The sequence below is a fragment of the Arvicola amphibius genome, chromosome 4, assembly GCF_903992535.2.
Source record: "Arvicola amphibius chromosome 4, mArvAmp1.2, whole genome shotgun sequence".
NCBI classification, from domain to species: Eukaryota; Metazoa; Chordata; class Mammalia; order Rodentia; family Cricetidae; genus Arvicola; species Arvicola amphibius.
Genome location: NC_052050.1, coordinates 113,135,042 through 113,162,108, shown reverse-complemented (window position 1 = coordinate 113,162,108; position 27,067 = coordinate 113,135,042). Strand labels below are relative to the sequence as shown.

Sequence of the window (27,067 nt, the reverse complement as noted above, 5' to 3'; positions counted from 1 at the left end):
TTTAATTGGGTTAATTGGCATTTTACCGTCTAGTCTCTTGAGTTCCTTATATATTTTAGAGATCAGACCTTTGTCAGTTGCAGGGTTGGTGAAGATCTTTTCCCAGTCAGTAGGCTGCCTTTGTGTCTTAGTGACAATGTCCTTTGCTTTACAGAAGCTGCTCAACTTCAGGAGGTCCCATTTATTCAATGTTGCCCTTAAAGTCTGTGCAGCTGGGGTTATGCGTAGGAAACGGTTCCCTGTGCCCATTTGTTGTAGAGTACTTCCCACTTTCTCCTCTATCAAGCTCAATGTGTTCAAATTAATATTGAGGTCTTTAATCCATTTGGACTTGAGTTTTCTGCATGCTGATAGATATGGATCTACTTTCATTCTTCTACAGGTTGACATCCAGTTATGCCAGCACCATTTGTTGAAGATGCCCTCTTTCTTCCATTGTGTACTTTTGGCTCCTTTATCAAAAATCAGGTGTTCATAGGTTTGTGGTTTAAGATCTGGGTCTTCTATACGATTCCATTGGTCAACTTCTCTGTTTTTATGCCAATACCAAGCTGTTTTCAATACTGTAGCTTTGTAATAGAGTTTGAAGTCAGGGATGGTAATGCCTCCAGAAGAACCTTTATTGTATAAGATTTTTTTGGCTATCCTGTGTTTCTTGTTTTTCCATATAAAGTTGATTATTGTCCTCTCAATCTCTGTGAAGAATTTTAATGGGACCTTGATTGGGATTGCATTGAATCTATAGATTGCTTTTGGTAGAATTGCCATTTTTACTATGTTGATCCTCCCAATCCACGAGCAGGGGAGATCCTTCCATTTTCTGGTATCCTCTTCAATTTCTTTCTTCAAAGACTTAAAGTTCTTGTCAAATAAATCCTTCACTTCCTTGGTTAGAGATACTCCCAGATATCTTATGCTATTTGTGGCTATTGTGAAAGGTGATACTTCTTTGATTTCCCTCTCTGCTTCCTTATCCTTTGAGTATAGGAGGGCAACTGATTTTTTGGAGTTGATCTTGTGACCTGCCACGTTACTGAAGGAGTTTATCAGCTGTAAGAGTTCTTTGGTGGAGTTTTTGGGGTCGCTTATGTATACTATCATATCATCTGCAAATAATGAAAGTTTAACTTCTTCCTTTCCAAATTGAATCCCCTTGATTCCCTTATGTTGTCTTATTGCTATTGCTAGAACTTCAAGCACTATATTGAAGAGATAAGGAGAGAGTGGACAGCCTTGTCGTGTTCCTGAATTTAGTGGGATAGCCTTGAGTTTCTCTCCGTTTAGTTTGATGTTAGCTGTCGGCTTGCTGTAAATAGCTTTTATTATATTTAGGAATGACCCTTGTATCCCTAATCTCTCCAAGACCTTTATCATAAAAGGGTGCTGAATTTTGTCAAATGCTTTTTCAGCATCTAATGAGATGACCATATGGTTTTTTTTCCTTCAGTTTATTTATATGATGGATTACATTGATAGATTTTCGTATGTTGAACCAGCCCTGCATCTCTGGGATGAAGCCTACTTGATCGTAATGGATAATTTTTCTAATGTGTTCTTGGATTCGGTTTGCCAGTATTTTATTGAGAATTTTTGTGTCAATGTTCATGAGTGAGATTGGCCTGTAATTCTCTTTCTTGGTTGAGTCTTTGTGTGGTTTAGGTATCGGGGTAACTGTAGCTTCATAGAAGGAATTTGGCAGTGACTCTTGTGTTTCTATATTATGAAATACCTTAAGGAGTATAGGTATTAGGTCTTCTTGGAAGTTCTGGTAGAATTTCGCGTTGAAACCATCTGGTCCTGGGCTCTTTTTGGTAGGGAGGTTTCTGATAACAGTTTCTAATTCTTCGCGACTAACAGGACGATTTAGAGCATTTACCTGGTCCTGGTTTAACTTTGGTATATGGTATTTATCTAAAAAACTGTCCATTTCTTTTACATTTTCCAATTTTGTGGCATACAGGCTTTTGTAGTAAGATCTAATGATTCTCTGAATTTCCTCTGTGTCTGTGGTTATGTCCCCCTTTTCATTTCTGATCTTATTACTTTGCGTGTTCTCCCTCTGCCGTTTGATTAGTTTGGCTAAGGGTTTGTCAATCTTGTTGATTTTCTCCAAGAACCAGCTTCTTGTTTCATTGATTCTTTGGATTGTTTTCTGTGTTTCTATTTTGTTGATTTCTGCCCTCAGTTTGATTATTTCCAGTCTTCTACTTCTCCTAGGTGAGTCTGCTTCTTTTTTTTCCAGAGCTTTCAGGTGTGCTGTTAAGTCACCAATGAGTGCTTTCTCTGTTTTCTTTAAGTGGGCACTTAGTGCTATAAACTTTCCTCTTAGCACTGCTTTCATTGTGTCCCATAGGTTTGAGTATGTTGTGTCTTTGTTTTCATTAAATTCAAGAAAGACTTTAATTTCTTTCTTTATTTCTTCCTTGACCCAGGTGTGGGTCAGTATTTGACTGTTCAGTTTCCATGAGTTTGTGGGCTTTCTGGGAAGAGCATTGTTGTTGAATTCTAATTTTAATCCATGGTGATCCGATAAGACACAGATGGTTACTAATATTTTTTTTGTAATTGTGAAAGTTTGCTTTGTTACCAAGTATATGGTCAATTTTCAAAAAGGTTCCATGAGCTGCAGAGAAGAAGGTATATTCTTTCCTATTTGGGTAGAATGTTCTATAGATGTCTGTTAAGTCCATTTGGTTCATTACCTCCATTAAGTCTTTCAATTCTCTGTTAGGTTTCTGTCTGATTGACCTGTCCATTGGTGAGAGAGGAGTGTTGAAGTCTCCAACTATTAGTGTGTGTGGTTTGATGGCTGCCTTGAGTTCTAGAAGTGTTTCTTTTACATAAGTGGGAGCTTTTATATTAGGGGCATAGATATTCAGGATTGAGACTTCATTCTGATGGATTTTTCCTGTTATGAGTATAAAGTGTCCCTTTCCATCTCTTCTGATTGATTTTAGTTTAAAGTCAACTTTGTTGGAAATTAGTATGGCCACACCCGCTTGTTTCTTGGGGCCATTTGCTTGATAAACCTTTTCCCAACCCTTTACTCTGAGTAGGTGTCTGTCTTTGTGGTTGAGGTGTTTTTCTTGTAAACAGAAAAATGTTGGATTCTGTTTTCGTATCCAGTCTCTTAGCCTGTGCCTTTTTATAGGTGAATTGAGTCCATTGATATTAAGTGATATTAATGACCAGTGGTTGTTAACTTCAGTCATTTTTAGTAGTAGAGTTTGTGTGTTTCCCTTCTTCTAGTTGTGCTGGTGAAGGGTCGCTAGATGCCTGAGTTATTGTGGGCGTTGTTGGACTCCTTGGTTTGTGATTTTCCTTCTATTACTTTCTGCAAGGCTGGATTTGTGGCTGCGTATTGTTTAAATCTGTTTTTGTCCTGGAATATCTTGTTTTCTCCATCAATGGTGAATGCAAGCTTTGCTGGGTATAATAGTCTAGGCTTGCATCCATGTTCCCTTAGTGTCTGTAGCACATCTATCCAAGCTCTTCTGGCTTTCATGGTTTCCATTGAGAAATCAGATGTAATTCTGATAGGTTTCCCTTTATATGTTACTTGACCTTTTTCCTTTGCAGCTCTTAATATCTGTTCTTTATTCTGTATGTTTTGTGTTTTGATTATTATATGGCGTGGGGATGCTTTCTTTTGATCCAGTCTATTTGGTGTTCTGTAGGCTTCTTGTACCAGGAACATCCTTCTTTAGGTTGGGGAAATTTTCTTCTATAATTTTGTTGAATATGTTTTCTGGGCCTTTGAGTTGTAATTCTTCTCCTTCTTCTACCCCAATTATTCTTAGGTTTGGTCTTTTCATCGTGTCCCAGATTTCCTGAATGTTTTGTGTTAAGAATTTGTTAGATTTGTTTAGTTCTTTAATCTGTGAGTTTATTTCCTCTATTGTATCTTCAGAGTCCGAGATTCTTTCTTCCATCTCTTGTTTTCGGTTGGAAATACTTGTCTCTGAAGTTTCTGTTCGTTTACTCAGAGTTTCCATTTCCAGTCGTCCCTCAGATTGTGTTTTCTTCAATACCTCCATTTCATTTATCAGGTCTTGTACTGTTTCCCTTACCTGCTTGATTGCTTTTTCTTGTTTTTCTTGTTTTTCTTGGGTATCTTTGAGAGATTTATTTATTTTGTCTACCTTTTTGTTTGTCATCTCCATTTCTTTATGGCAGTTTTTTACCTCCTGTTTAAGGTCCTCTATTATTTTCATAAAGTACTGTTTAAGGTCGGTTTCTTCTATATCTTCTGGGGTAGGGTGTTCAATTCTTGTTGTTTCAGGATGTCTGGCTTGTGGTGATATCATGTTGCCTTTCATGTTGTTGGAGGAGCTCCTGCATTGGCGCCTGCCCATCTCTTCCTTCAAAAGGAGCCCGGATGCGTTTGGTGTCCTAGACCAATCTTTGCTGTGACTGAAACTGGTTGGATCTCCCCAGTGCCAGAGGAGGACCTATTCCTTGCGTCACAATCTGAAGAAGCCCGCACTCCCTTGCAGGAATCCTCAGACCTGCCTGGAGGCCAGAGTCTGACTCCTCTGGGTGGATGGCCTTAGAACAGGAGCAGGACACCTGAGAACACTAGGGAAAGCTTGGGAGACACAAGCCTGCAGAGGGAAGTGGGGGTAGGGGGTCTGTGCTCTCTTCCAGGGCAGGTTGCCCCAGGGTCCGCATTCACTCACCAGTTCAGATGGAATGTCAGGGCACAGGATCAGGGATTCCGTTAGTGTGATTTTTAAAATATGATTTACTCAGATTAAAATTGTGTGTGTAATGATTCATGGGGAAATTGGAGGCAACTTGCTGATTTTTTTTACTTGTGCAGGTAAAATAGTATTTAGTGCAGGATACTCTCTTGGACAATGTCTGGATGAATTTTCAAACTGTACTCTTTATGAAAAAGTAAAAGTATATTTTAATAAAAATACTCTTTTTATGAAAGAGTAAATCAGAAAATTTTTCATATAATAAGATTTGTCCTTTTTTTTCTTCAGTTGATACTGAGGTGTAGACAAGTTTCTAATGTCAGATTTCCGTGATAAAATATGAATCTTGAAGGTATGGTTTAGACAAGTTGTGCCATTTTTTTGGTGGTGAGATCATGAAAATGGAGGCCTAATGAACATGATAGGAGTCCTTATAAATTAGACACAAAATTGATCCTCAGACCATCTTACTTGGGAGGATACAGGCCAAAGAAGGTTTTCTGGGGAGAAAGCCCTTATCATGTTCTCAACATTCTGAAACTGCAGGAGACTTCAGAGTAGTCTTATTTCCCTTCCAAACTGGACACTAGCACATTGTTTATAAAACTCTTCCCCTGGCATTCTGTTCTAGAAGCTCAAAGGGACTCAATTTACTCGGGTCAAGTTAAACATGTCTTTATTTCATGTGTGTCTTGGTTCACATTATACTGATCTTATTTGTTCCTTATCATTTTCCCACGTTAATCTTTTATCTATAACTTGTAGGTATTTTCTAAGTTTTAAAATTCAATTTAGCAGGAAGAATATCAATTGCTGTGGCTGTAAAATATCCAGCATTCTTTACAAATTAGACAGCAACTGTTCCCTTATTCTTGAGATTCTGCTCTCTTTGATTCATCTGCAATTTTGTCTTCTAATCTATATCTATAGCCTAGCTCACAAGTGAGAGAGCACAGCACTGCTGTCTCCAGCTTCCCACTGGGACACTGTGGAAAGAAGGGGAGACTTCACGGACCAATTTTTTTCCTGATTTTTTTCTTCAACTGTCCCTATCAAGTATACAAACTTTTAAGAACCGTCCCCTACTCTGGCGGTGGTGCATACCTGTAATCCCAGCATGCTGGAGGCAGAGGCAGGTAGATTTCTGTGAGTTCGAGGCCAGCCTGATGTTCAGAGTGAGTTACAGCAATGAGGGCACAGAAACAGTATCTCAAAACAAACAAGCAAACGAACAAAAACCCCAAAAGCAAACCAACCAAACCAACCAAAACGCTTTCACTCAGAACTTTTCTGCCACAGCTCAATTATCTCTACCATGCACACAATTTGTCCTTTGCTAGGCTGCACACCACCTTGACCTGTCTTTCTAGCTGGCTCTCTGCCTGAGTTACCATACCTTGGTCTTCTTTGAGTGAGTCATGTTGCAGTTTCCTTGCTCTGACTTTCCTTCGTGTCTGTGTTTTCTGTAGTCAGTTTTCATATTTGTGTGGAATGAAATGACTCCTGAGGAATGAAATGACTCCTGATTTCTTCGATGTTTAAACATGTACTTATTTTACCCTCTTTTGTTGATAGGTGAACTGCTATAGAATTCTGGATTAAAGTACATTTCCCTAACAACCTTGAGGATAAGCTTTATGATCTTCTCCAGTTCAGCAAACTGCCTGGTTGCTAGGATACACAACTTTTTTATTTTTTATTTTCTTCCTTGAAAGACTAGCAATCTTCTTTATTTCATATTTTAAATTTTAAAAGATGTATCTGTATGTGTGTCTCTGTGTGTGTGTGTATTTGATGTGTGTTACTCTGTCTTTTATGTAATTTCTCAAAACTATCTCCCAAACATAAATATTAGAAAATTTTCCATGGCCTTCAGCTTTTCTTTTATGCTTTAGTTTTTGTTTGTTTCTCTCTGATATCTTGCTTTGCTTTACTCTACACCCTGGAAGAAATTTAATTTCTTATCCTCGTCCAGTCTGCCACTTAACATGTGTCTTATCAGCTGTGTACGTGTGTGTGTGTGTGTGTGTGTGTAAATATGTATTGTATATACTTTTTAAACATTCCTGGGAGTTCTCTGCTTCCACTCCCATTTGCTCTGTGTAGCATCATGCTCTGCTTACTACTTGGGAAAACCCAAAAGAATCTGGATTATTATTTGTATATGTGGAATTATAATTTAAACTGTTAGCCTTCTCTTATTAATACCTAAGTATAGTAAACTTAGGCTCACAAATACTAAGCATTGCTTGAGATCACTCCTCCCTATGAAATTCAAGTAAACAACCTAACTTGTTTACCACAGCTTCTAAAGTTATTTAAAAAAAGTTTATAATCTTCTCTAGTCTTCTAGGCTTGATACTGATATCAAATGGGAAATGTCATTAGAAACCATTTTGTGTGCTAAGTGAAGGATTTATATCTTGGAAAATAAACTTGTGCAATGTGACAGTTGGAAAATAGGAAGAAATGTATTTATTTGACTTGGAGGAAAAAAAAGTTCCCTAATAATTCACCAATAAGTCAGTCAAAGGTCTATTTGGGAGAAATTTTGACTGGGTTCAGAATGCTCTGAATTGGTTTGTACTCAATAAATGCCTATTAACAGATAAAGCTGGAATGTGGTTTTAAATACAACAGTATGCTTCGATAATATGTAAACTACATAATATTTTTATGTGTACATGAGGACAGGTTGACTCATAACTTACAAAAGTAGTAGTGTTATCTTTCTTGGTACCCCTAAAAATTGAAGAAATGGGTGATATCTATCTTACTGAGTAACTGCTATGTGGGACCTTTGTCAGTGGCTTTCATGTGTGGCTGTTTGTACTGTAGCTAATTTCTCAATAGAATCTCTCTGATCTGTTTTTAATTGGTATCAAACATTTGACTTGGAGACATGTGACTTCTTTACAGTCAAGAAGATCCAATTACCCTGTATAGATTTGGCGCATGCCTCTGAAAATGCATTTTGCTGACATCAAATGTATCCCGCAGTGATGCTGAATTCATCTCACTATCATTAAACATCATTCAATGAAATAGAAGTTTACAAGCTCTGTATGAGGCAAGGCTTGCCCTTTTTGTTCTAAATTGGCATCCTCAACTTTGTAGCTTTCCTTTGAGACGTCTTTGGTCGTTTGATGTAGATATTTAGAGCCCCAGTTCTGAAATCTGGTTTATTGATTCAAACCCTAGCAATCCCACTTACCTCTTTGACCCCAGCCAAATTCTTCAATGTCAGTTTCCTGACATTTCAAAGTGAAAGCAATAATAAGGGTTTTGTGAAGCTTTGCTGTTAGTATAGTTAATGCACTCATCACAGCAATTATGCACTTGTCAGTGATAATCATTATTATAACAATTACTACAAGATACTTAATTTCTAACTCTATGACAACAACATGCTTATTTCTTGAGCTGTGGTATTATATGAACAAAAGGTACATAAGGTCTAAAAACTGAGAAAAGTTTCTAAAAGTCTGCTTTTCTTAAATATGCTATTTAATTTTAAAAATCATAAAATCACGTACTTTCACAGTTTTTTCATTAGGCAGCTACAGTATGCACTCAACCAGACTATTAAGACTTGCAGACACAATAAAATACTACAAGTCAATCTACTCAACATACTTTTTACTATTCTACATGTAGTTTATCTGGTAAAATGTTGTGCTATATACTGGCTCCAGTTTACAAATCAAATGATAAAAGAAAATTCATTATTTTTTTAATTTAATGTTTCTTTTTGATAGGTAATGCAATAACCTGTTTGACTTGTAAATGTATAATATGTGAACAAATCTTATGACTTCACAAGCAGCTATGTAACTCAAGATAGAGATGGCAATATGTTAGTTTCTTAAATATGTATCTGCAAATATTAAAAAAATAGTTATTATCTTCTTTTCTTTGTTTTTTTTTGTCTTTTAGACAGTTTCTCTGTAGCTTTGGAGCCTCTTCTTTTATAAAGTGGGTCATATTAAATATTCTCTTCAGTTCCTTAGCTTTTTAAAATAAAATCTATAATTTGTTAATGAACTTTTATATATAGTAAGCGAGGGATTGAGCTTTGTGACTCTACTCAATAAATCTCATCAGTCCAACAACTGAAATTTAATTTTTATTTATTCTTTGTGGCTTTCACATCACGCATCTCATGCTCACCCAGCTCCCTGATCCTATGTACCCACCATCTGCCCTTGCACTCTCCCCTCCAAATAAGTTAAATTAAATTAAATTTAAGAGATTTAAGAAGAGGAAAAATCTCATCGTGGAAGCTGTAGAGTGTCACAGTGAGTAACACAGCATACCCTTTAGTCCATACATCGTTATTTGCAAATGTTCATTGGGAAGAGCATTGGTCCTGTCTCAGGCCTTTGGTTTTTGCTACACTGTTAATACTGGGCTCTCACTGGGACTCCTGGATAGCCTGTTGTGGCACTGTGTCCTGGAGTTCCTGCAGCTTTGGATCTGCAGGACTGGCCCCTTGACCTCTTGACATGCTCCAGAAGATCATAGATGTGGTGGAAGCTGGAGTCACCCTGGCTACTCATAGCCCTGGTTATGGGCCAGGGTTAAGTCAACCCACCAGCTCTCCCCTATCCTCACCTCCAGGGTGAGCTTTCCAGCATTGCCCTGGCTAGTTCACCCAATGAAGCAAGGAACAAGAGTCAGAGTCAGTTCTCTTGCTCTCATGCCCTTGGGTCCTGCTCACCCACACCTATACCAGAGGTACCAGCTCTGCTGTGTTGTCCAGGTGAGGTCCAGGAGCCAATCTCCTGAGTGCTGGAGCTGGTGAGGGGCAGGGACAATCCTGCTTTCATGACCCCAGGGTCAACTCTCCCACCAGAGACAGGTAGTGAGAAGTGGAAAGGAGAAGGAATCTCTCCCTTCCATGAAACCTTATGGTAGATGAGAGGTGGGGCCTATTCTCCTTCCTCACACAAAGTCTTGAGGCAGCTCGCCTACACCACCATCGACAGGGTCAGAACTTCTGTGCTTCCTAGGTGAGGTACGAGGCCTGTTCTCCCGTATGCTGCAGCCTGTGAAGGGCAAGGACAGCACTCCTGCTCTCCTTACTCCAGGACCTGCTGGATTTCCACTGCAACGGTGGGGAGGAATTGGGGAGAAAAAGGTATCTCTCCCTCACCCAGATCACCCTATGGAAGATGAGGGACAAGATCAGCTTTCTAATTCTCAAGCTCTCATGGCCAGCTCACCCTGCCCCCAGTCAGCAGGATCAGCTGTACTGTGCTGAACCAGGCATGGTATAGAGTCCCTTCTGAATGCTGCAGTTGGTGAGGTGATGAGTCAGCTACCCTGCTTGCAGCAGGTGGCAAGAGATGAGAGCGGAGTTTATCTTTCCTTCATCCATGCCACCATATGGTAGGCAAGGGTAATAGGGCCAGTTTTCCCACTCATCCATTCTTCAGAGCTAGCTCATTTATGCCTCCATGAACATGATCAGCTGTATTTTTCTGCCCAAGCAAGGAGAAGGGTCTGCTCTCTTGAGTGCTGCTTCTGATGAGGTGCTGGGTCAATTCTCCCTAGCACTGCAACCAGTAAGGGATGGGGCCATCTGTGTAGAACCTTATCCTTTTGGCCTTTGACAGTAACAGGAGAAAGGAATATCAACACAGACCATAGCTGCAGTAGGGTCACAGACTCAGACATAGGCCTTAGCAGTAGCCCAGGCCCGGACATCACCATCACTTTGGCTGGCAAGTAAACCTTGCAGCTCAGCCAACTTCTCACGGTCTTCACCTCTTCACATCTGCCTCTTTGCACAGGAGTTGAACCATTCTGTTTCTCTCTCTCCCATACCACACCATATATTTCTTCATTATAATAGTGCTCGACTTTCTGGTGTCCCAAGCAGTCTGTGTTTTCTCCTAGGCACCCAGGGCAGCCTTCTCAGTCAAGCACGTGAGTGTCCTACTCCCACTCAGCTGCTTGGTGCATTATCTTTGAAAACAAATGTACTATTCTAATCCGTTGAATAAATAATATTGAACAGTTGAAAGGAATATTTTGCATGTGTGTACTGACTGGTGTAATGCATTATTGACAATAGAGTTGTTGCATTGGGAGTATGATACATTATTTGTAAAAATTCAGAAAGATGTTTTAAAGAATACATTAATTTATAATATTAGCAAAGGTATATACTACGATCAAAGAGAAAAAGGTGAGTGGTAAAATAGCCCTCCACAAGCCAAGTTTTCCAATTCTAAATAAAAGTAGACCTGAACATCGCCCCCATGACAGCTGGAATTAATTTGAGAAGACAACACCCCCTCTCCCAACAAAGTTTACCTTCAGGCTTAGGGAAATAAAAGAGGGGCTGATTATAACTGGTAGAGGGTTGGGGGTTGAGGTGGAAATTTTTTAATCTCAGGGCTCTTCTTTGGGAAGAAAAAACTAAAAAAAAAAGTAAAAAAGCATATAAAGATGATAAGATAGAATGGTAGATTGTTGAATCTAGTTTTTAAAAGCAACTATTAGTTTTAAATGTTTTACATTGGTTTTAATTTTGTGTATTGTATGAAAATTTTGTCTAATGATACAAAATTTGAGATTAATTTTTAAAAACATATTGTACATGCATTTCTAATCTTGTTCAAGGTATTGTACCTATACAGCTCATTTAACAATGTAATGTAAATTTCTTGTCTTTTAAAATTAATATTAACAGCTTCTTAGGATAATGAAGAAATATAGGTTATGAATTAATCACCTAGTATAATGAACTTGTAGTCACATTAGGTATGTTTCCAAGGTCAAACAAAGATATAATTGAGATAGGTCATCTTCAAAACTTCAGAGATATACAGAATATGGCATTTAAGGAACAGGGGACCAAACCGGACTCTCTGAATGTGGCTGATGGCGGAGGAGGACTGAGAAACCAAGGACAACGGCAATGAACATGAACTCTACAGCATGTACAGGCTCACTGTGAGCCTTGTCAGTTTGGTTGCTCACCTTCCTGGACTTAGGGGGAGCTGGGAGGACCTTGGACTTAACATAGTGAAGGGAACCCTGATGGCTCTTTGTCTTGGAGAGGGGTGGAGTGGGGGTATGGGTGGAAGGGAGGGGAGGGAAGGGGGAGGAGATGGAAATCTTAAAAAAAAAAAAAAAAGGAAAAAAAAAGATGCTTTGATATCATAGGTTCTTCTTTTTTATTACAATGAGACACGTCTGCTCCTGGCAGCACCAAACTACTTCAGAGAAGATAATGGGCACCGAAGAAACTCCGCATGGAATTTACTTTCTTTATGGCAAAAGTAAGCCACTGGGGAAAAAATGCCCCTGCCTCGACTGTTGACATTATGCTGTCCTATTTAGACAAGGAGGACACAAAATATTCTGCTTCACAGAAATGTCTGTTGAATATGCTACGCCTGTAGGCCAAAGATGAATGTCCCAAATTGAAACTTTGGGTGACTCTCCAGGAATCCAGTTGTTTCAATCATTACTCACATTTTTAGAAGTCACTTTCTCATGCTCCCTGCTTACTCAGTTAATGTAATTCCTTCTTGGGTCTCTGAGGGAGTTGATGATTAGATAGTCATCGTTACAGATTACCAGACACAGAAAGCAATTTATGATAGAAAGTAAATTAGGTATAAGACTTTGGACTCACCAAGATAGGATAGATATGAAATATTTCCTCTGAATTTGTTAAATGCAAATGGACTAGACATTATTGATGTATTTATTGTCTATATAAATTGTATATAGTAATTGTAATTATTGTATACAGTTTTGTTATATTTGTTATAGCCTTCTTTTTTATTTTAGACAACAAGAAAAAATGTAGTGGCATTTCAAATGTATTTTAACAAATAAAGATTACCCAAAGATCTGAAAGTAAGACAGTTCCACTGGTCAGCCTTACAGACCAGATTATAGTAACACACACCTTTAATCTCAGTAGCCATAATGACACACACCTTTAATCCCAGTAGCCATGCTAGTTGCCATAGTAACTGGTCGGTACAAGCTTTTAATGATGGTGGTGCATGGCTTTAATCCCAGCCCTAGAGAAGAATATAAAACTGGGAAGACAGCTCTCACACACAATTTTCTCCTGAGATTCCAGGAGGCAGGATTACCGTTTCAGACCAAGGTCGAGATAAGACCAGTGACTGGCTGTTTTGCTTTTTGGATCTTTGGGTTGAATCCCAATTTCTGAACTTTTATTACTTGTGTTTCACCATTCTGGAGGAATAAAAGGCATGCGTACATAGATAATTTTCTCTGTTCTGTAATGTTTAAACTTTCTTCTGCTTCCTTGTGTGTCAAAATGCAAATGACCATAGCAAGACACAAAGGAGACATAGCAGGGCATTGGACAAATATTTACATAAGGATAAATGGTAATCTCTTACATCATCACTCAGCATTAACATGTGAGATTCATGCATTCAAATGGCCTCTACATTGTCTTCCCTGAATTAAGACACAACTATGACTTTGTGCAAAGCTTAGTTCCTACTACGTTCTGTCCCAGCAGCTGGCATGTCATATACCCTTGAGCACTGCCTCTTTCTGCATTCCCCCACTACTCCTACACATTTTTTCCTTATATGCCTTATCTTTCCTCATTCTAATATTTGTCTCTGGCTTATTATGTTTCCCTGAGTTTCCTCAGAAAAGTTTATACAGGAAGTGGTATTTGTGGATATTTTATGTGTAAAAAATTTTCCTTATATTATTCTCCTCATTGATTTTTCTGATTGAGTTGTTCTTGGAAAGATGAAGCAATTTTCCACATTTCAAGAATGTACTTATGAAAAAACCTCTGAACACTTCTTTGTTTCTTATCTTTAGTAATTGGACATTTCTATTTTGCATTTTTCTCTTCAGAAGGATACAGAATCTTTGTCAGCTGTAGCAGTCTGAAATGTCACTACAATATTCTGATTTGTGTCTTTTGCCCTGTCTCTTCGCTCAGCTTTCGTGGCTAATGGCCAAATCATCTTCTTTATTAACCAACGGCAATATAACATATTCACAGAATACAAAAGGGCATCCCACATCCAAGGATGCTTTGGCTGTTTTCTGTTTTTGTTTGGTTGGTTGGGTGGGTGGGTTTTATGTTGTTGTTTTTCCTTACTCGTCTTTTGTTTTCCAATTTTATGTTTTTATGGTCTTTCTGTGTGGCTATTTCTCTATGCATGTGTATATGCTTCTGCTGTTTCTTTGGTGGTTTTTGTTCTGCTTTGTTTTTCTGATGGATTGTTTTGTTCTATCAGGACTTATTTGTATATTTTATTTGCATGTTTAGTTTATAAGAGAGAGAGAAAGAAAGCACAGAGTTAGATAGATGAGGAAGACCTGAGAGGAGATGAAGGGGTTAAAAACATAACCAAAATATATTGCATGAAAAAAAATCTATTTTCAGTTTTAAAAAGGAGAGGAAGAAGGGCATTATTAGGATTCAGGCCTCCTTGGGAAAGAAAACTATGCCTTTTATAAGAGAAGGAAAAAAATATTTGTTGTAGCAGCCTCTAAAAATAATAGAAGGTTCTTGTATTTTCAAAACATGGCAATACAGTTACTGAATTGAATACCATTTTTTAGTATTAGTCAAGGATTTTATTGTGTTACTACTCAGTATGTTGATTATTATTTTTTTATTGTTATTCAAATCTTTTTTTGTTTTTTTGTTTTGTTTTTTGTTGTTTTTTGTTTTGTTTTGTTTTATTAATTTTAATTTTTCAAGATTTCCATCTCCTCCCCTCCTCCTCCCCCTTCCCTCCCCTCCCTCCCACCCATACCCCCACTCCACCCCTCTCCAAAGACAAAGAGCCATCAGGGTTCCCTTCACTATGTTAAGTCCAAGGTCCTCCCAGCTCCCCCTAAGTCCAGGAAGGTGAGCAACCAAACTGACAAGGCTCACAGTGAGCCTGTACATGCTGTAGAGTTCATGTTCATTGCCATTGTCCTTTGTTTCTCAGTCCTCCTCCGCCATCAGCCACATTCAGAGAGTCCGGTTTGGTCCCCTGTTCCATCAGTCCCATTCCGACTGGACTTGGTGGTCTCCCGTTAGATCTGTCCCACCGTCTCAATGGGTAAAAGCACTCCTCGCAGTCCTGGCTTCCTTGCTCATGATCTCCCTCCTTTTGCTCCTCATCAGGAACTTGAGAGCTCAGTCTGGTGCTCCTATGTGGGGCTCTGCCATTTTCTCCATCCAATGCCAGGTGAAGGTTCTATGGTGATATGCAAGATATTCATAAGTATTACAAAAGCATTTGTTCAACTATGTTTATAGCAGCATTATTTGTAATAGCCAGAACCTGGAAACAACCTAGATGCCCTTCAGTGGAAGAATGGATGAAGAAAGTGTGGAATATATACATATTAGAGTACTACTCGGCGGTAAAAAACAATGACATCTTGAATTTTGCATGCAAATGGATGGAAATAGGAAACACCATCCTGAGCAAGGTAACCCAGGCCCAAAAAGATGAACATGGGATGTACTCACTCATAATTGGTTTCTAGCCATAAATAAAGGACATTGAGCCTATAATTCGTAAAAAATCCTAGAGAAGTTATATAAGAAGGTGAACCCAAAGAAAAACATATAGTTATCCTCCTGGATATTGGAAGTAGACAAGATTGCCGGACAAAAAATGGGAACATGGGGGTGGGGTGGGATGGGGGGATGGGGGATGGGGAGAGAAAAGTGTGAAGTGGAGGATGGGAAGAGCTTGGGGGAATAGGAGGGTTGGGATATAGGAAGGGTGGATATGGGAACAAGGAATTATATATCTTAGTTAAGGGAGCCATTCTAGGGTTGGCAGAGACTTGACTCTAGAGGGGTTCCCAGGTGTCCAGGAAGACACCCCCAGCTAGTTCCTTGGGCAGCTGAGGAGAGGGTGCCAGAAATGTCCAGATCCTATGTTGATTATTTTTGAGCAATAATTGTTGCTAAGTAACATGAAAAGCAAAGGTAAAGTAAAGGTTCATTCAAAATACTCGTTTGCTAATGTTTCACTTATTTAGCTTTTAACAAGTGATCTACCATTCTAGTCTGTCCAAGAATCCTTAGTGTTTACTTTTTATAAGGTAAGCATAACAGAATTTTAAAGATACTTTACAGTGTTTCTGTCAGATAATATAGCTCTATTCCTTCTGTATTTTATACCTGTATTCAAAATTAAAACATATTTAATTTTTATAGTTAATTTATTATTAAACATAGAAGTTTTTCATATAATATATTTGGATTATGGACCCTTTATCCCAACTCTTCCCAGATCCTCTCAATGTCCACACCAACCCAAGTTCACATCTTTTCTTGCTGTCTCTATCTGAATAGAAAACATACAAACATCTAAAATAATAATAAAATCAATACAAATAAATTTAAGTAGATAAAAAAACAAGGAAAGGGAAGGATAAAGAATCAAAGGAAAAGCCCAAAGAGCACACATGTATGCAGACAAACATACACAGAAATTCCATAAAGCCACAACATCAGAAATCATAATGTATAAGCAAAAGACCTACAGACAAAAATATTCTTCAAACAAAGCACTATGAGACTAACAAAAAAAATAACCCTCCAAAATACCATAGAATTGAGTTTGTTTAGGCTATCTACTGCAGTGCATGGGGCCTAGCCTTAAGAGTGGTTTGAATACCCCGTGAGACAATGATGAAGAAAGCTAATTTTTCATTTGCAGTTCGTTATCATTAGGAGTCAACTTTTGGGTTAGGGATGTATGCTTGTGTCCACTTCCACTTTCAGCCCAGGAGACCATCAGGACCCTTGTAGGCTCTGCACATGCTGCCATAGTCTCTGTGAGTGTCTATGTATCCATCCTGCTGTGTTTAAAAAAACTTGTTTTCTAAATATCCGCCATCCCCTCTGGCTATTAGGAACTTTCTTCCATCCCTTCCAGCGTTTCTAGACTGCTGAGGGGAGGGATTTGATGGAGACCTCTCATTAAGGACAGAGCATTCCAAGAGCTCTCATGGTCTGCATTGTCTCGTTGTGGGTCTTTGTATATATTCTCATCTAGTACACAAGAAACTTCTTTGATGGCTGAATAAGTCATTGATCTATGGGGCTAGCAGAATGTCTTTAGGAGTCATCTTATCAGTGTGTTCTCTTAACAGAACAGTAGTGTTTGGATTTCCCTAAGTCTCTAATACATTTACTCTTGGTCACTTGTGTTGGAATGGGTTCCATGACATGGAATGGGACTTATATCAAATCAGTTATTGGTTGGTTATTCCCAAATGCATTGTGCCACCATGAAAATAGCACATGCTGCGGTCAGATTAGCATTGTAAATCAAAGGGATTGTAGCTAGTTTGGTATTTGCCTTTCTCCTTTGGTAAAGAGCCAAGTACCTTCTAATACCATGAATACTAATTAGTATGAGTGAAGGCTATAGGTAGACAGTAGCTCAGATTCTCCATATTCAATAGGTTCTGCATTTGTTGTCTTCAGGATTAGAACACATCATCAGTTTGAGGAGAGAAACCAATAGCCTCTGCAATAGCCCAAGTTGTTTGGTGTTTTCTTGTCCCTTTGACTAACACCTCTATTAGGTGTAACCCATTCCTGGATCTAGAGTCTACATTTCATTGTAAGAGATGTAGAGAAGGAGTCAATTTACCACATTATTTGGATATTTCATTGAGATCATCTTCACAAATGTCTTTATTTTTGAAAGATTGTGCTATATTAAGTTTTCGTACAAACCCACAGGTGGGCCTCAGTTGTAGTTGTCCCTCCCCATATTTCCCTGTTTACTATTTCCTTCGCCTTTTTGTTTGATACTCCTGTTCCAGTCAGTGTACTTTCCATAACTACCTATTCTACTTTCCCTTTCGAGCGGATCCATCCGTCACCCTAATTCCTTACTCTATAACTAACCTCTGTAGTTTATATAACTTGCAGCCTGTGCATGGAAGACTAGACTGTTAACATCAACATAAAAGTAAAATCCATATTTCTCTTTGGGGGTTTGGCTTACAACACTCAGGATGATTTCTTTTTCCTAACTCCTTCCATTCACCAGTGAATTTCATCTTTTAAACACATGTTCTATATCCATTCATCTATGGAAAGACATACATACTGTTTCTAATTTCTGGCTATTATGGGCAGAACAGCAATGAATGTGGTTGCGAGTTGCTATAGTAGGATGAAGCATCCTTTGTGTATATGCTCATGAGTGGTACAGTTGGATGTTGAGGTAGATCTATACTCATCTTCCTGAGGGACACTACACTGACTTCCATAGTGGCTGTACAACTTTGCACTCTCAGCACCAGTGGATAAGGATTCTCCTTATTCCACATCCTCACCAGCATGTGCTGCCACTTGTTATATTGATCTCAGATATTCTGACAGAGGTAAGATAAAATTTCAAAATAGTTTCAATATACATTCCCATGATGACTAAGGATGTTGAAGATTTATTTAAGAGCCTCTTAGGTATTTGAGTTTTCTCTCTTGAGAATTCTCCATTTAGATTTGTACCCCAATTTTAATTGAGTTATTAGTTATATTGATGCCCAGTTTTTCTATAATTTACATATTTTGGGATATTAGTCCTCTATAAGGTTTAGAGTTGGTAAAACATCATTTCCCATTATTTAACTGCCTCTGTCTAAATGATGGTGTCATTTTTTTATACATAAGATTTTCTATGTCATGGGGTTCCTTTTATTAATTGCCATTTTTAGTATTTGTGCTATTAGTATTCAGAAATTCCTGTCTGCTGCAATGAGTTCCAGGCTGTTCTCTACTTGTTTTAACTTTGGTAAGGGTTGCATTGAATCTGTAGATTGTTTTTGATGGGATGGCCACTTTTAGTATACTAATTCTACAGAGCCATGAGCATTAAAGTTCTTTTTATCTTTGATATCTTTCTTGATTTATTTTTTCATTTTCTTAAATTTTTATTTTATAAGTCTTTCACTTCCATTGTAGTGTCACTTCACGATATTTTGTCCTTCTTTTGAGGCTTGTGTGAAAGCATGGTTTCTCTATGTCCAGGGTTCATTTTATTAATTGCTATTCTCAGTATTTTCGCTATTGGGGTTCAGAAAGTCCTGTATGGTGCCAATGAGTTTTAGACTGTTCTCTATTTTTATTCCATCATATTCAATGTATCTGGCCTCCTGTTGAGATCCTTGATCCATTGGGAGTAGAGTTTTGTACAGTGTGCTAAGTATTTGTTCTATATAGATTCTTCTAATGTTTTTGGAAAATAATGTCATTGTATATAGAAAGGCTACCGATTTTGTGTGTTAACTTGGTACCAAGTACTTTGCCAAGTGTTTTTGAGCTGTAGGAGTTTCCTTGATGAATTTTTAGGCTCCCCATGTATGTAGTCATATCGTCTGCAATTAGAGGTTCTTTGAATCTTCCTTTTTCTACTTGAATTCTCACAATCTCCTTCAGTTGTTCTAGCTAAGATTATAATGAAAGCAATGACAGCCTTACCTTGTTCCTGATTTTGGTGGAATTGATTTGTTCTCTCCATTAAATTGATAGGCTTAAAAGCATCCCCTATTATTTTAATGTATGTACCCTGTAATCTTAATCTCTCCTGAAGTCTTTCTTTCTGTATAGGTGTTAGAATTTTTCAAAGGCCTTTTCTGCATCTAATGTGATGATCATGTAATTTTTGTCTTTCAGACTGTTTATATGGTGGATTATATTTATTGACTTACATATAGTGAATGATTTAATTAGTGCAAAACACTATACTTGAATAGTCAAGCCATCCTTTAATCAGATTGCCTTCCATCTTTGTGTGTTTCAGTCATTAGTTAGATTTAAGACTCAGTCTATATGATGCTAAAATTAATAATCTTCCCCAAGTGTTATTTCTGTGATGAAAGGTAGTCAAGTTCTAGTGAAATAAACACAGTGTAAAAAATCTTATTATCAATTTGTTACATTATGCAATTTAAAGCACATGTTTATTTTTATCTTTGGAAAAAACTAAACCATCATTAAAAAACCACTCCAATTTTATTTTTACTCATGACTTTTTTTCTCCTTCAAACATAAGGAACAATTTGAAGACTGGGGTTGATTGTTAGATTATTTTAAATGTAGTGTAAGAAAGACAAAAGGCTAAAAGAAAAGAGGCTTCACCTAACTTTAGGTGAGACTTTGCTTATTCATGGTAAGGGAGCATTTTATCACATCTAAAGAATGACAAAACACTTATGGGGAAAAAGTGATGCAGCCCCTTCTAAGGACTGAAAGGACATCCTTAATCTACAATGGAAGCTAAGAAATATAATCTTTCAGCAGGAAGCTCTCATTCCTAGTTCTGAGAAGATATAAAGAAAAATTGTAGGCCAGGGGTGTCATAGCCATTTTCTTTGGAGAAATGTCTTTTCAGAGAGGAGAGTTCTGGCTCCATTGAAGAAGGGTTCCGATGGGCATGCAGCAGGGTCAGGGAGTCTTATCAGTTGTGATGATCAGCTGATTGTCATCCAGAGTTCCTGGAGAGACATGGCAAATAATTATAGAGGGATGAAAGCAGATGATTTGGTAACAGATTAAACTGAGATATATCCCAGGAAAGCTGAGGAATGAATGGGAGCTGAGGTGGGAAAGAGAGAAGGGGCCAGTGAGATAAAATGGTCAGGGTGACAATGACTTGCCTATTGCCAGGATGTTGCACTAAAATAAGCTAGCAAAACTAGAAGAGAGCTAAAGAGCACCAATGGAGATGGGGCAGGAGAAAAAGAGAGAACTTATATAAAGAATTATATCCGGTCTGCAGAGAAAAGGTCTCTTTAAGCCAGGTTCTCTCCAAAGCATCTAAAATTTCTGTTTGCACATATATTGGGATGAAATGGAGTTGCTGTAGAATGAGGGCAATTGGGAGAGCTTCCATGAAACACTGCGTTTTGATATAGTGTGAAGTTCAGTAAGTAAAACAATTAAAAGACAGGGTTAAAAACATAGTATGAAATAACAAGGAGGAAAGAGTGATTGAGAAGAGCCAGAGTGGAAAGGAAACAGAAGGAATTTGTTGGATCCCTGTGTCTGATTTCAAACCAGTTGGGATTTGTTGCCTGGAAGCAGCACTGTTCCAGAAGGGCTCAACACTCATCCTTAGCAGCACTCAGATCTTATACTGTTGCTCTTGCAGTACCACACCAGTGAGGGAGTTGAGCTGTCCCTGAAAGGTGTTGAGCTGATCTAAGCTAGTGAGACAGATAGGTTTATTGATGCAAAGAAGGCTTCCGTCCAGCTATTTTAGTTATAAGTCCAGAAGACAATGTCTAAAGTAGCAAGAAGTAAAAATAATTTTGATGGCCCATTTGACTGCTTTTAAGAGTCTGGGGGTGTTGATCTCTTGGTACGTGCTACAAGCTGATATATGGCTGATGAGTAGAGTATCATTTTGAATGCCTCAGAAAAGGTTCTATCCAAGGGGCCCGGATGAAACTTAACAGTTTGTAAAGATCCAGGACATCAGGAGGAAACAATGTACAACTTCTGGGGAACATTAAGAGACAAGATTCTATGAGGAAAACATTTATATACAAGATTAGGATATTAACATGAGTGAAATGCAATTGTGTAATGAGCTGAACTGTGTCCCAGAGTTCTGAGGAAGGATAAAGTAATATAATGATCTGTTTGTGAGATCAGACTCCTCAATAAGGAATTGGCATCTGGAAGCTTTGTAGAAAAGGTCAACTAAAGTCAACATTGAAGAAATAAATCTGAATAAAATGTGTCTAAATGATATTTCTTGCTTCTGCATAAAACAAACTTTGCATACTTGTTTCAGATGTTAAAAATACCAGCTATTACTTAATGAACAAAACAGTATCTCAAGTAAAACAAAATTTCTTGAGAAAAGAAAAGTTTTGAAAATTTAGAATATTACCTTAAATAGCCATAGTGTTTAAAATCATGAATTAATACATATTTTGTTAGCATGAAATTGCTATATGCATATTCCAGAATCATATAGTAAATATTAAGTTGCAGAAAAAGACAATGTAATTCAAAGTTTTATACCCCAAAAAAGAAATGACTCTTGATTTACAATTTAAAAATAATCTCAGAGACAGTAACTATTTTGCTTTCTCCACAACATTTCTCTAGACAGTCTAAAAGTCTTCCTCAGAGCGATGGTGCACACCTTTAATCCTAGCACTTGGGAGGCAGAGGCAGACAGATCTCTGTGAGTTTAAGGCCAGCCTGGTCTACAAGAGCTAGTTCGGGACAGTCTCAAAAGCTACAAGGAAACTCTGTGTTGAAAACCCAGAAAAATAAGGAAAGAAAAAAGAAAGAAAAGGCTTCCTGACAGAAATTTGTTATAATGCAGGACCATGGGGACCTGGGGTAAAGTGTGAGAGTGGCTAGCTAGGGGTTAAGGCTCCAGAACCTTTCCAGGGTTTCTGCACTATATGTTATATTAACTACAAAGCAGCGGCAGAGAGACAGAAGGTGGAAAGAATTGAAGACTTGGTCTGACTTTGGGCAGGACCGTGTTTCTTCACAGCGAAGGAGTATTTTTTCAGTCAAATGTGTGGATGGCCAGAACACCTATAAAGATGAGATACAGCCCCCTTTTAAAGGAACAGACACAACTTTTGTAGCCCATGAGGAAAAATGGGAAGTTGAACGTTTCAACAGGAATCTAATGAGTATCCTGCTAAATCTGTATTATTATTAAACACCTATTCTCTGTCTTTAGCCTGCAGTGACCTGGAATTCAGAGAAGTGGCCAACAGACTTCGTGACTGGTTCAAGGCCCTTCATGAGAGTGGGAGCCAAAATAAGAAGACCAAAGCTCTGCTGAGGCCTGAGAGAAGCAGTAAGATTTTTAAGATTGGATAAAGCTCGTTTTTTTTGAAGAAGTTGACATATATCCAGTGAACTTCTAAGAATAAGCTCATTTGGTAACATTTATCCTTCACCCATATGATAAACAAAAATTCAGCACATTGTTTCAAAGGCCTTCTACAGTAGTATATAAGGAAATAAAATAAAGCCTTTAGGTCACTTTGACTTAGGAATGGGCTTGTGTCTTCAGAGTGTTGAAGTTCTAGTCAGAACTGAAGCACAGAAATATTACCTGCCATGGTGGTACATGGTGAAATCAATAGCATCCTGAGACTGTGGAAGGAGTACGAGTTCAAGGCCCCAAGGGCTGCTTAGCAGGATACTTTAAAAATTAAGAAGGAATTAAAGAAGGAATTCCACACCTCTATATATAGGAGGATATAAAATAAAGGATTTTGTTACTACTTAGAGATCATAAGTAGATTTATTTGGATTTTGATGACATGTTTCATTTAGTCCTGTGTGAAATGGATATAAATTCATGAAAGTCAGTTGTAGGCAGAGACTGTTTGTTTCCCAGCTGCCCAGACCTGAAATAACCACAAAGAAACTGTACTATTACAATACTGCTTGTCCTATTAGCTCACACTTATTGGCTAGCTCTTATATCTTAAATTAACCCATTTCTATTAATCTGTGTTTTGCCACATCATTGTGGCCTTCCTGTGAGGTTCCATCCAGCGTCTGTCTCCTGTGGTGACTTCATTGCTACTCACTGACTCCACCTACTCTTTTCTCCTCTATCTGCATGGAACTCCTGCCTTGCCTTACTCAGCGCTGCAATAGGCCCAAAGTAGCTTCTTTGTTAAACAAAAGTATTCACAAAATACAGAGGGGAATCCCACATCACCTTCCCTTTTCTGTCTAAATATGAAAAAAGGTTTTTTTACTTTAACATACAACAAAATGGTTATCAAGCAAGAATTAAAGTTACAATATTTATATCTACTTTATATTTTATTATAACTAGAGAAAACTGTAACTATATATTCTTCAACTCCATCAAAATCTCTAGAAGGATATAATATTACCTAAGTAAACAGGAAGTGCATTGTAAGCAACTTCCAAAACTCTACAATTGACAGAGCACTGTTTGGACAGTCAGCCAAAATTCTTTTGTAACATTAGGGCATTCATCTTCAGCCTACAGGCACATAGTATCCAGTAGATATTTCCATCGCCTGATGAAAGTTTTATGGTGATATTCAAGATATTCATCAGTGTGGCTATGGGACAAGGCCAGTACAGGCACCCTCTCCTCTATTTTCCAAGGACCTAACTGGGGACATCCTTTGGACACCCAGGATCCCCTCTAAAGCCAAGTCTCTTGCCAACCCTGAAATGGTTCCCTTAATTAAGATATCTTCTTCCTTATTCCATATCTGCCCTTCCTCCATCTCAACCATCCCACTCCCCGAATCTCTTTCCAATCCTTTCCTTCTCCCTTCTCTGGCCCCCTCTCTCCTTCCCCCTATCTCATCCCCACCCCCATGCTCCCAACTTTTGCCTCCAATCTTGTCTGCTTTCAATTTCCAGGAGGATCTTTATATGTTTTTCTTTGGATTCACCTTATTATTTACTTCTCTAAAATCGCAAACTATAGGCTCAACGTCCTTTGTTTATGGCTAGAATCCACTAATGAGTGAGTACATACCATATTCATCTTTTTGGGTCTGTGTTATCTCACTCAGGATAATGTTTGGCACATATACCATTAGAGTACTACTCAGCAGTAAAAAACAATGACATCTTGAATTTTGCAAACAGTTTTATTCTTTAACCAATAAAAACTACATATATACAGAAGGACATTCCACATCATCTTCCCTTTTCTACCTAATTAAAATGGAAGGTTTTAACTTTAACATAGTGAAACTACATAACAAAATGGTTATCAAGCAAGAATTATAGTTACAATGTTTAGTCTATTTCTTTATGAGTTTAAAGTTTTATATTTAATTTATTTTTTATAATAACTAGAGGAAACTATAATTATAACTATCCATCTTTCACTCCATCAAAGACCCCAGAAGTATATAATACTACCTAAGTAAACAGGAAGTACAACCAAGCAATTTCCAAAACTCTACTCTTGACAGAGACATCTCAGTTCCTGGACTCAAAATTCTTTTGTAGTGTTGGAGCATCCATCTTTAGCCTAAAGGCCCATGGTATTTGGCAGACTTCCATGAAGCAGGAAATTTGAAAAATTGTTTTGCCTTGTATTGGCAAAGTGTGTCAGGTACTTTCATTTGAGTGTGTAGTTTATCTGGCATTTTTTTCTGTGAAGCATGAACTCTGAAAAACCATCTCATCTTTTGGATAGTTTAGTAGTCATTTTTTGTGGGTCTTGCATGTCTAGTTCATACAGCATATCATAAAACATAACAAGGAAGAGCAGTTTCTTACCTAAATGTCTAGCCTTGTCACATTGAAGGCAAATTTCACAATGAGTTTCTTCAATGCCCATCTACCTCTCTGAAGTAACTGGTGCTTCCAGAAACAGACATGCCTCATTGTTAAGAAAAGTCTAGTTTTCAAAATATTTTGAATGTCATATTCTGTAGGTCTTTGAAGTGTTGAAGATAATCTAACTGAAATATATCTCTGTATATTTAGAAAACCTAACTAGATTGACTACAGTTTGAGTATTATAAATGATTATCTATTAGTCTGTATTTCTTATTTGTGCATTACATTTTTAAATGAGCCGTATAAACACAATATCTTAAACAAAAGCAGAAATACATATTCACCATCTAACATATTGACCTTAAATTTGTATCATAGACCAAGATTCATGCCAATACAAAGTATTTAATTCTATATCATATCTCCCCCACTTTTTTAGAAAGAGATTTACTGTGATCATATTAGCATTTATAATTAACCCCCTTTAAATGAAAATAAACATTTATAAACTGTCATTTTGGGGATTTGGACATTGTTCTATTCAAACTGCTGCTTGCTGGGCAAATTATTTAGGGTTCACAGATACCTTTTGGGGGATATTCCATCAAACCCCATTAGCCTGAGAGAAATCCATAGGTTCTAATCTTTTGTGGAAACAAAAGCAGAACCTCATTTCCAAAATATTATATCCTTAGACTCAAAATTTGAAGTCAAGATACCTTTAAAATATATATGTTGGTTTCACTTATCAACCCATACAATAAAATGTCTCTCTAAACTTAGCTCATTTTCAGTCAAAAATGTCAAAGAAAACACAATAATATACATAGTTTATCCTCTTTGTATAGTTTTTATTTTTACATGGCTTTTTATTCTATTACTTTTTAATATTTATTTTATTATTTTTACACTTTTAAACTACCTATGTCTGTCATTTTATATCTGTCTATACTCTTATTCTTTTGCTCTCACACCTATGTACATTTTGAAATGTACTCTGTCTCATTTAGAGGTCTTTTATGTCTGAATTTGTCCTATTGTGTATCTGAAATCCTTTTCTGATAAGGAACATTTTAAAATGGTAAGCACTTTGTTTGTGGCCATTCTGGACGCTGTCTCCACCTCTCTTGGCATTTCAATATGGCACAGGGTATGTTTGCTGCCAGCTCTGAGACTGCTGGGTGGGAGCCATGCTCACCACCTCAACTCTGAGAAGCATCACGTATCAAAGAAACTGTTTTTGTCTGAGTAAAAACTACATCTGCCATGCAGCATGCTGTGTGGTCTGGAAATGTCTCTGTCTATGGCAGCTGGAATCTGCCATGCTTTCCTGCCTGTGCATGCCTAGTTGACCGGATCTAGGTGCTTGACCATGCTGTAGTGCTGAGTGGTAGGCATGCTCTCAGCTGCTTCCCTCCTAACTCCTAGTGGGCATATAAGCACCCAGACTGGAGTGTGTGGCTGGCCAAGCAAGTTAGCCCCAAACATATGCATACCATTTTGTAAATGGAGGTTGCTCATTCATTTCCTGATTGCCCAGAACCAAGTAAGTACCCAGACCCCAAACACAGTATAGAAAAGTGAAATGCCTTCTTATTTTTACTTTCATTAAAGCTGTTGCTTCAAATTCATTTTCATAATATTAATTTTGGTATTGCTGTTTGCTGACTATAAGTAGATATTATTGAATGGGAATTTAAATTACAAACTGAAAAAAATTATTCTATTCTTTCCAATAAATTCACCAGTCATAGGTGTAGCTTTAGACAACTTTCTCATGTTAATATTAACATAAATTGTGGAGCAAATATGCAGGAAAGAGCTGAAATTTATGTCTTACTGAGTAAACAAAGAAGAATAATTACAAAACAAATTTGTTTTCTTATTTCTAATTTTCCTTCAAGAGATATATTTGTTTTAGCTATTCAAGTTGCATTCTGCTAAAGCATCTGGGCACATTAGAAACATGTTTTCAAGTGTTGAATGGGAAAAATTAAAAAATAATGGGCTATACCTTTTAATGGAAGCAAGATCAAGATGGCAGAACAACCAAGGTGTGGCAGTTATTGCACACAACTCTTAG

General features: G+C 37.7%; 1 protein-coding gene across 6 annotated transcripts in view; it reads left to right on the top strand.

Annotated features, from left to right (window-relative positions):
- Spock3 (SPARC (osteonectin), cwcv and kazal like domains proteoglycan 3) overlaps nt 1-27,067 on the top strand; it is a 362,591-nt gene that overhangs the window by 320,458 nt on the left and 15,066 nt on the right. For 5 of the 6 annotated variants that reach the window (XM_038326916.1, XM_038326913.1, XM_038326911.1 and 2 more), the window contains one exon: nt 22,424-22,543. The exons of the other annotated variant lie outside the window; for it this stretch is intronic. In XM_038326916.1, coding sequence (XP_038182844.1) covers nt 22,424-22,543 — 120 coding nt within the window. The remainder of the gene's footprint in view (nt 1-22,423; nt 22,544-27,067) is intronic. 6 annotated transcript variants of the gene reach the window in all.